Source organism: Cariama cristata, unplaced genomic scaffold (assembly GCF_000690535.1).
Source record: "Cariama cristata isolate BGI_N322 unplaced genomic scaffold, ASM69053v1 scaffold41117, whole genome shotgun sequence".
Classification (NCBI taxonomy): Eukaryota; Metazoa; Chordata; class Aves; order Cariamiformes; family Cariamidae; genus Cariama; species Cariama cristata.
In genome coordinates, this window is record NW_009625700.1 from 1,333 (window position 1) to 12,103 (window position 10,771).

A 10,771-nucleotide genomic window follows, 5' to 3' on the forward strand; every position below is an offset into this window, starting at 1 on the left:
TGCTGAGTTTTTACTTCATTTACTCAGATTTTTTTTTCATTGTGCTATACATTGCTTTGTCATGTGTGGTGGCATCATTAGAATTCAAAGTATTGTTCTTGGTGCCCAATGCTGCACTTTGTGTGAAAGAGAGCATGAGCCTTAGGTTCACTGAAAAATATTGAAGCTGCGTATGCTAGGAAATATTTTAGGGTCAGGTACTCTATAACTTGTGCTGCAGAGTCCTAGTGTATTAACAGGCTGAGATGCTACTTATAGCTGTTTCTTTGAAAATGTAGTAAATATTTCTTCTGCGAATTGTGACATACAGTAGTTGGTTTGGCTGTTTGTGTTAGGTAATTGCTTCCAGTGGCAGAGTTTAGACAGATGCTAAATGCTTTTAGTTCTCCCTCTTTTTTTTTTTTCAAATGTAAAATATCATTTGGTCAATACTTTCTTTTATGTTGTTTATGTTGTTTATTGTGGCTAATGATGTGGTGTTTGTGTTTTTTTCTTTGTGTGTTTGTGTTGTTTTTTGTGGTTTTTTTTTTGTTGTTGTTTGTTTTCCCCTCCAGAGCGTGCTAGTGAAAGCATCCATCAACTGAAATATGCCTTGGAGGAAAGGCAGTTTGCAAAGGATGAGGGTGAAGTTGGAATTGACCAGCCCTCTGTGGACAAGGGCAGTGACGATGTGGACAGAGGCAACGACGACAGTGCGAATGCAGCCTGGCAGGAACTGCAGCACAGTCACGCAGGTAGGATTACTCTAAAAGCAAGTGGTTTAAAAATTGTTAGAAATTATACTAATTTAAATGAAAAATTAAATATTTTTTGGTTATAATTTTTTTTTATCTCTTCCTAGTTAATCAACTTAAAATTTTGTTGCAACATCGAGAAAGAATGGAAAGTGAAGCTTCTCCATCGAGGACGAAGGTGTCGTTCTGTGTATGTTTCTTCTTGTTTCTTTGTTTCGTTTGAATGGTATGCATGATGAGATCAATTTTCTAGTATCCAGGAAGAAAAAGAAGCACTGAATCATTTTTATATTCTGAAATATAGGAGATACCTGAGGCTATGGCCAGAACTTGGTATGCCTATGACCATAGCAGAAGAAAAATAAATCTGTAATACAGGATTTAGACTTTTCTCCTCTTTTGTTGATCATGCACTGTGGGTCACAGTCCACATTGCTTTCAGGTTTCTCATCTTTTTCTTTCCACTGGAAGTTCATCCTTTTTGTTTTGGAAACAATTGGGATTGACTATGTGGGAAAACCTGTAAAAGCAGCCTCTGTTTTCCTTTCAGTGTACTTTAAGGATTCTCAAAGGCCTTCTTATGCTGTAATTATGCTTTTTCTTTAGAGGATAAGAGATGTTCCTGTAACAACAGGTTTTGTAGCACTCTGCCAAAATGCAGTGGTCTCTGTCAAAGTTAGTTTACACCCTTACACCAGCTTCTTGGATTTAGCTTTCTTGCAGCAGAACTGCACCAAAGTATGTGCAATGGACAGTTCAGTTACAGAGCAACTGCTAAACACTGGTATCTCTAGGAAAATGGTCCAAAGGCATTGTTCCGGTTTTATCCCGTGATGGCCTCCACTGACTACTTTTGGTTTATCCTAAGCAAGACAAGCAGCCCTTTGCTGTCAATGTTAGGGTAGCAGCAGAACAATCTAAAGCCTATATTCCTATGTTGCTTTGAGCCTGTGTAACAAGCCTAGCTCTACTGTTCTGACATTCAGAAATTTTATTTAAAGTTCAACTTTTCTGAGTGTTCTGCCGTCCACAAGTTTAGTCTGATTGTCCTGCCAGGTACTTTTGCCTCATAATGGTGCAAGATAGAACTAGTGTTTTGTAGCTCAAAGGAATAATGCATCAAAGGATTAAAGCATGGAGGAATAAACAGAGGAAAAAATGGGAATTTACTGTATTGATAGAGCATTGTCCCATTTCTTCCTCTTGAAGTTTCCAATGAGAGGGATTCTGTGAAATGGTGGCCTTATTCTCATTTTCTGCTGTCCTCCATCTGCTTGCTAACCAGGATGTGAAAGTGTTCTGAAGACAAACTAACTGTAAAGCTCAAAAAATGTGGAAGTACAAAAGTGCACGCACACCAAAAAAACCCAAACCCTTGTAAAATACGAGCTTGTCTGGTCGTTCGCTGGATGCTGCAGAAATGCTTCTTATATAAGAAGAATCGGATTCCCCAAAGGTCAAGGAAAGCAAACTTAGATTATGAGTAACCTTAACCTTTTGCTTTGAATTACGCCGAAATACCTGATGACTACTGAACCGTAGATGATTGCGTGTGTCTATAGCTAAATATAATTTTTCACAGAAAGTATACTGTTTAGTAAACTTTACAGCACTTCATAAGTATAAGTAACATTGTCTTAACAAAATTCCCTTCTCTTGCCCTTTGATAAGAGTTGCAATAGACATCATATGAATAGATCTTTGGTTATACCCAGACAGTTGGGCAGAGATTTTCCTTTTGCTGTCTACCTCATCACCTGAGGTTAAGGCCAGCAAGATGGCTTCATACGACAACTGCAGTTCTGCAAGCTGGGTCTTGGCTAACCTGACTGCACCCAGCCTGGGTTCCTGACAGTGGTGTTATACCTGGAGTTCCTGTGGCTGATTCCTGGTATTTCTTGTCAGTTTACAGGGCAGCAGATTTAAGACTTCCAGCAGGAGTGTCTCTCATTCTGGGGTTTAAAGGTTGGAAATTTGGGGCATTCTGGAAAAGTACAAGATGGCCCAAATTACTTGGGATGTTGGCAAAACTATTTGTCACCATGTAGAATGCTGGCCTGTAAAGCTGCCAAGCATTTATATTTCATAAACACTTGTGTTTATATGGTAAACTTTTCAATATTAAGAATGAAAATGTAGACATAATTTCTGAGACTCAGGCATAAACGTTTGGTAATTCATACTGACCAGGTGTGTCTTTCAGTTCTGATTTTAATATTTGGCTTACTTGAAATATATGCCTCACCTGACTTCTGTTCTTTCACCCTATAACACATGTAATATTATCAGTAGTAATAAAAAATTCCTGAATCAACTTATAATTAATTGATAATAATTGTGTAGTAAAAAGTGTAAAAAGAAATAAATGATAAATGATCTACTAGACATTCACCCCATGAAAGGGAACGTAGAGGCTTCTAAATATCCCAGTGACAGTGCTGTGAGTTAATAAGTTGTGTTAAGAAGTTCTCTTGTTATTTTTCTATTGGTGAAACCATTCTTTAGCACTCAAGTGTGGTTCATTTTTTTAAAACTTTATAAAGTAGATGAGATTAACAGACTTTAAAGCAAGGTGAATTCTGAGTCAGTAGAATGTGGAACTTAAATGCAGTGAGCCAGGTGGAAGACATTGAAAATTCAGAGTCCCTTCTTTAAACGCTGGTCTAGATAGTTCTGGAAAACCCTCCATTTGTCTCCACAATTGTACTTCCAGATTTTGCAAGAGTCCCTCCTTTAATACAGCCAATACTTATATTGGGTATAATTTGACAGGAGGGCTTTTGTTGCTAGAAACGTTCCCCTCACCCTGGTTAGTGGATTTTATCTTTCCCTGTCCAGCCTTTAAAGATAATACCTTGCTGGCAGAACCTGTAGATAAGATAGCTAGTAGATGTAATAGCTAGCCATTGGTAGCTTGGTTTGGGTTTTTGGTGTGTATGTGATGGTTTTGTGGGTTTTTTTGGTTTTTTTTGTTTTTTCTACTGGTGAATGTTTCAAAAATTATATTTAAAAACAAAGATGTAGGTATCTGAATCTTTTAGGAGATTCAGGAGGTTTAGGAGTCCAGTTGTTCAGTTAGTTCCTGAAAATGACTTCTATGATCTTTAAGACTTAAGTGTATTTAAGAAGCATATCATGAAATATTTTTGCACAGAAAGATGTGTTTCAGACCCGAGATCACAGATGTTAGAATTGTATCAGTTTCAAAACTAGCTAGGGATCAGCATAAAGGTGCTTGTTTTCATCCAGAGTAGTGAACTAATGCTAGAAACGTACCTGTTGTTCCTCTGAGAGGACCCTATTAACAACTCTGTGTGAATTTTGTATCCTTACCAGAAAAGAATAGAAAGAAGAGAGATTTACTGTCTTACAAATGTGAATGAAACTGTTCAGTAAATTGGTGAAAAATGCAGTCCTCTCTTATATAAGAGGATGTATGGTCTACTTAGAGACATGTCACAGTTTGACTGTCTTAATTATTTAAAAACAGAAGAAAACCAAACCAAAACATTGTGGCTTGCGTTGATATACTTTCTTTTAGGTTCAGTAATTAAAATAATTCATATATGTCAACTAGTATTAGACTGTACTTAGTTCTTTCAGTGGATGAAATTTGCAATGGTGGAATATCAAACTAAGGGAGTAAACCAATATTCAAATACGTAGAGAGGATGAGTGAGATCTGATAGTAGGTGATTTTTTTTAAGTTTGAAAGTAGAGACTCAAAGATTTTTGTGACTATTCAAAGGCAGTTTCATTGTAGACTAACGTATTGATGTTAATCCATTAAAATTATTTTGAAGTTCGTTGTAAGTTATCTAGTTCTATTGAAGTATTATACTATAAAAAAAAAAATTGTTATATCCACTCTAAGTCCTTTTTATTAGACTGACAAGAACTGTTCGTTGCTAGTAGGATCAAAGAGAGGCTGTAGTTTTCAGGAAACTATGATTTTTAAGGATGTTCTAGTAATATTTACTTACATTCTTTATCTCTACTGTATTCTTAGGAGGAAATGCTGTGAAGTTATAGCAATTGTATTTTTCACATTTTGTAAAAAAACTTAATCCCTGTTTAAATCTTGCTGAACAAAGCAGAGATGTCTATCTTGAATGGGCAAGGATTCCCTTTGTTACCTTCTTTAACTAGTTATTTGTGAGGTTATCGGAAATGTTACCTATTTATAGGGTCTTCAGAAAGTGTGTGTGTTTGTTTTAGAATTGTTTTTTAAAACACAAATAATTTTTTTTCATATTTTCCTGTGTTTCTATGGAGGTATTAAAATTGCAGACATAGTTGTGTTTCTGTAGCAATTGCTAATGAACATTTACAGGAGTTGCCTTTGCACATCCACAACTCATTGAAATTCAAGGGATTTTTGTATTCATTTCATAGAAGAGAAAATACCCCCTTCCCTTATGCTTGTCTAAAATGGATGATACACTTAAATAGCAGTATGAATTTCATTTACAAATCAGTTTGTGGATATGATTTAATCCTACTTTATAGATGTGCTTAATCAAGCAGCTGTAAGCTTTGACAGAAGTGACATATTTACTTTTTGTATTGAAGAATTTAAGTTCTTGCTGTTTCTTCCTTCCTCATGATCTAGTACTTGCTGACTTTTTATTAAGTGTACATAATATTCTGTGTGGAAGTAACATCTTATTGCAATAAATGGAAAACTGGAAAATAACACCTGCTATTCTTTACTTCCTTCAGAAACCCCCAGAAGCTGCAACTGGAGACTTCCCAGCCCTTTCTGATCTCATTCCTATAATCAATGATCAGTCACAGTACATTAACCATTTAGAAGCAGAAGTGAAGTTTTGCAAGGTATTAGACAACATATTTCAGCTACTAAAACTCTGGTCCCCTAAATATGAAAAACTGCTTTAAAAACAGCTTACACTTGCTCTTGAGGTTCACTGTTGTAATGACCAAAACTGAGCCAAATGCTCTTCAGTAGACACTGAGACTTACTGTGTGTCTTGGTGCCTGTGTAATGTTTAAGGGTCTTCAAAGACATTTTTACATCCTATCACAAATACGAATAAGCAATTTTTTTTGAAGTTATCTGGAAATTCAAGCTACAAAAATACGAAATCTCTCGAGTATTCTTATCCTCTCTAAAAGGATTAAAATAGTTAAGAGTGTTAATCTAGACTTTTGGTCTCAAGATGTATTTAAATGTTGATAGCAGTCTCAAGGAGCCTTTTACATGCAGTTCCTCTATCCTATAGGAGGAATTGTCTGGAATGAGAGATCGAGTACAAGTAGTTGTACTTGAAAATGAGGAACTCCATCAGAAACTGAAATTCTTAGCTGCGGAACATATGTTGAGAGAACAAACTCTTCTAGATGCCTCAGTAAGTTTTTATTTTTCTGTTGTTTTAATCAGTGTTCAGGGACCTGATTCTTTTTAAGGAAGGCTATATAAATGGTTATCTGCAAACTGAATGTTAGTCAAAATTTGATGAGAGTTTGTAAACATGGATTTCTGTTGATAACATCATTATTGTAGGTTGCCAACCTAATTAACTTGTTTATTGATTCTTATAGTCTACTATAATGAAAATTGTAAGATTCAATACTTATATAATTAACATTTGTTTAAAAAAACAGCCTACATAATTATAACTGAAGCATTAATATTTTTATTTTAGGCAAATACTCAGAACTCCTGGCCTGTAAGTGGTAATGGCTGTAGCGTGCGTCAGCCTGTCACCTCATCACCAGCATGTAACAAAAATCAGGCTTTTGTTACAGCAGCTGTTGGAGAAATAGAAAAATGGCATGTAGAACTGGTTGGTATTAACTTTCTTTGCAGAGTCACACGTTTGCAAAACCTTTTGGTGCTTTGTTGTTGCTGCAGTTCTGAATAATTTTGTAACAGACACACAGGAGGAGTTTTGGTTGACTGAACCTTAATCTGAGGTGAAATTTTATTCATTTAAACCTCATCTTCTCATTATACTCTAATATTGTTATCCAGTTAGAGATGGCAGGTTGTATCTGCAGATGTTGACTTCCCAGAGCTAAGTCTTAAAACGTTTTAAGAATGTCCTGTCAGTGGTGCCTCCCTCCCCTGTTCTTTGGAGGTTCTTAGCCATAACAGAACGCATAAGCAGGTGGGAACTAGCTGGTGTAATTTAGGTAGCCCTCCAGGCAAGTTCTTTTGCAATGAGTCTCTGGTCCTGGAACAGCGCAGGCTCAGTAAGATACAAAAGTAGCTTTGTGCAGTTTTCCCTAAGCTGAAGTACACATTTTGTGCTTTTAGAGATGATGTTGTCTCTAGACTGTATTTTTAGTTTGGGAAGATACTCTTAATTTTTTTGTTCTAAATTAATGGAGTAGCATTGTTATCTTTTGGGAAGATTGTGGTCAACTGAAAGTTTTTATTTTATTTTATTTTTTTTTTTGCAATGAATGTGCATATGAGCACTGTGGAATTTAAAGGGTACTTGAATTCTTCAAGAGAATTATATGTATTTATTAAATTTTTTCCCAGTAAAATATATTTTTGTGGTTTTTGTGCATCATCTAGAGCTGAAAACCCCTTCACTGATACCTAAGGCCTGCAGTTGTTTGAAAAGCTAGTTTTCACAGCAATTGCACTTTTACTTCATCTGCCATATTTAAAGCAAGAAAATAATTGAATGTGACCTCTTTCTAAGCATCATAGTGAGCAAAATTTCCGATGCTTTATCTAGTTCATTATCACCACTGTATTTAACATTGGTGTGGTTGATTTATATACCTAGCTCTTTGCCAGGTAGAGTAACTCACTGTATTATAAATAAATAGCCTACGTACTTGAAGTTCTTCAGGATTCCTCTTTTATTTCTGCTGACTTGTGGGAGAGTAAGAGCAAACTTGAGACAAAATCATCAATTAGTGTAAATCATTCTAGAGGGCTGCAGTTGGAGCTGAAGCAATTTACCATTTGAGGATCTGGCAAGATGTATAGAAATAAGAAAATTTTGTAGACTTTCACGAATGTGAACTATTTAAATTTTTCTGATACTAGTGTCTCAACAAGTTTATGTCTTCAGGGGAAAAGAATGAGTGTGGCTGATGTCTAGGTTTATTTGTAAAGACAATGTTATGAAGAAAGCAAAAGACACTTCTTTTCTCCCATCTTTTCTTAAAGGAGAAACTAAAACTTCTTTATCAAGAAAAAGTCAATATCCTTGGTGCTCAAATACAGTCTCTAAGGTAAAGTGAAATGTTTGTGTTTTTTCTTAAAATTATTATTAATAAATTATCACTTCATAACAACATGAACCACTTTTAATTTGAATTCAGGTAAGAGAATGACTGAACGTCTGAATATTGTGTTTTCTGATAGTGTCCCTGAAAGCTGGTTTTACACGAAGTTTTCTCAAATGTAAATGTAGCGAAATTGAATGTACTGCTACTATAAAGCAACATTAGCAATATATAAATTTTATAAAATCAATTGAATTATTGTGTTTATAGAAATTAGAACTTGATATAAAACATCTTTATCCTTTTTACCCTTTTTTTTATAGAAACATCCATGTTTGTTAAGGTAGACCAATCAAAGAAATAAAGAAGTTAAAATTTTAACTTCTGTGAGCTCTTCCATAATTAGCTTTCTTCTAGTAATATTTTATATCGCAAGTTTTAGAAGTCTTAAGCATTGAACTAGTTTAGGCGACATAATTATTTTGGAGCCAGAAGACATAGTTTTGAAGCATGCAGGCAGTGTTTGCAGTCATGTAACCTGCATATCTTTAAACACAAAAATATTTGGAAATAAGTCCTCATGTACTCCTCAAAATATTAAAGATTTAAATAGGTAGCAAACTATGGAAAAACAGTGGCAGAGGCAACCACTTTAGGATTTGGTTTTCAGGAGTAAACTTCCCCCTGTACACCTGCTTTCATGATACTGCTGCTGAATCTGTTTAATGATGATTTTCCCTAAACAAATTGTGGTTTCATATATCTGAAAATTCTAGACTTTTGTGTGTGTGCAAAAAGAGTTGCCTAGGGAGACAAGTTTAAATACGCCCTCTGCAGAGGTGAAACCTTCAATGTGCAAAGCCAGTTGTGCGAGTGAAAGTAGAGGAGAATCTTAAATTTCAGCTATGTAATCTAATTATATTCCTTCCCCCCCCTCCTTGGTTTGAAGTGTTGTATGTACTCAGAAATAAATATTGGAGGCTAAAATAGTCTGAAAATTTCCACAAGTACGTTATTCAGCCTCTTGATTTCTCCTAAGTGGCGTGGTCTTTCAAATTGTAAGTTCTGAGAAGCACTTGAGTGTTTGCTAAATTTTAATTAAAGTGAGAAATTGTATTGCTTTCAGTGGGACTATCCTTGTTTTTAACTTTAAGCATGAATTTACGTAGGATTCGCTGATTTCTGTCCAAGATTTCCCAGCAATAGGCCTGTTGTACCATGACTGTCTAAGGACATACACAGAGCAAATTCTGTTCAGGTTATAGTGGATTACATTTAGTAGACCAACTACTAAAATTGGAAAAACTGCACAGAAGATTGCCCAGATGGAAATAAGCATGCATGCAGTGTGTATATCATGTGCACAGTAAATCCAATGCAACCAGAATGTGTCAGACTTACTATGTGTATGCTGCCCAGATGGCCTGCATAACAAACCAAAAGCTTTGGATTCATTGCACAGTTTGTCAAATTGATCTATATGTGCACAGTGTGCATTTGTCTGGAACTTCCTGATGTCAGCATTCCCACCGCTTGCGCTCTCCCCAGCCTGACAGATGCTTGGAAATTCTGGAGAAAATTCTTCAGAGCACCTGGTAAAAACTTCAGAGACAAGTAAAAAACTTACCCTGTTTATCTGGAGATGTGGTTGACCTCAAGTGTGTGTGTGTGTGTGTATCACTGGATCAGAGCGAATGTGCTGAATACATCTGGATTCTGTCTAGGGACTTTATGTTGTAACTTTACAGCTAATTTGAGAGTAGAGAAGAAATGTGAAGGTAGTGATCTTATTAGTAAGAACAGCAGAAAAAATGTTAGATTTTTACAGCTGATAATGTTTCTTGCTAATGAGTCTTTTACTCTCTTCAGTCAATATGTAAGCCTACAAATTTTTTATAGAATAATTTTCTGTGCAACTTCACTATTTTCTGATACTACAGAGGCAAGGAACAAATTGATACAGTTTTGCCTATTAATAATTTTGATTGGGCAGTTCAACTATTATTTCTTCATTAAAGTCTTCCTTAGCCTACTGAAATCTGTAAAATAATGTTTGTCACAGGGATTCTGACAGTTCTTTTTAGGTTACATCTGTAACTATATATTGTATATAAGTGTAACTTGTAGAAATGTTTGATTACACAAATAATGTTTTTTATTTTTTCTTTCCAGAAAAGACCTTTCAGAATCTCAGGAGACATGCAAAGATTTGGAGGGAAGACTAAAACACCAGAAGTCACTTGTTTCAGCCACAAATTCTAGCCGAATTGGTGGTCTGTGTCTGAAATGTGCACAACATGAGGCAGTTCTTGCACAGACTCATTCTAATGTTCACATGCAGACCATCGAGAGGGTAACAAAGTAGGTTTGGGGGGTATTTACTTTCTTATTGAAAGTATGGTTGCTTACATTAAACCATATAAATCTCAATATATTGGGTTGCCTTCATAGAGATGTGCACTTATGGAACAATGGACTCCCAAGTTGAAGTTATAATGCTAAAATCAATGGCAGAATATGAGTGTAGGTCCCAACCACTTTGAAATCCATGGTAGTTTTGCTACTTATTTCAACTGGGAGAGAATGTTAGTCATTATCTTATAATTATGATACCTTGGGCTGTCCAGATAATGAGACTGTTGATAGTCTGTTTCCTGCAGTTTTTGTACAAACAAACCCTTTACTCGGTCAGAACAAATATTGTGGAAGTTTGTGTATCTTGATTATTTCCTGTAAAAATTCCTTATCTTTCTGGAAGTTTTTCTGGCCCCACTTTACTCTCCTTACATTTGGGGAACTTCTAGCATACATCAGCATTGTAATCC

General features: G+C 35.6%; 1 protein-coding gene across 1 annotated transcript in view; it reads left to right on the forward strand.

The window, feature by feature from the left end:
- Positions 1 to 554: 554 nt before the first annotated feature.
- The window catches only part of SDCCAG8 (serologically defined colon cancer antigen 8), a gene marked incomplete at both ends in the record, with an annotated part of 15,119 nt that continues 4,902 nt past the window's right edge, over positions 555 to 10,771 (forward strand). The window contains 7 exons of the mRNA XM_009703704.1: positions 555 to 734; positions 842 to 924; positions 5,457 to 5,570; positions 5,978 to 6,103; positions 6,401 to 6,541; positions 7,888 to 7,952; positions 10,119 to 10,307. Of these exons, the coding sequence (XP_009702006.1) occupies positions 555 to 734; positions 842 to 924; positions 5,457 to 5,570; positions 5,978 to 6,103; positions 6,401 to 6,541; positions 7,888 to 7,952; positions 10,119 to 10,307 (898 nt within the window). The remainder of the gene's footprint in view (positions 735 to 841; positions 925 to 5,456; positions 5,571 to 5,977; positions 6,104 to 6,400; positions 6,542 to 7,887; positions 7,953 to 10,118; positions 10,308 to 10,771) is intronic.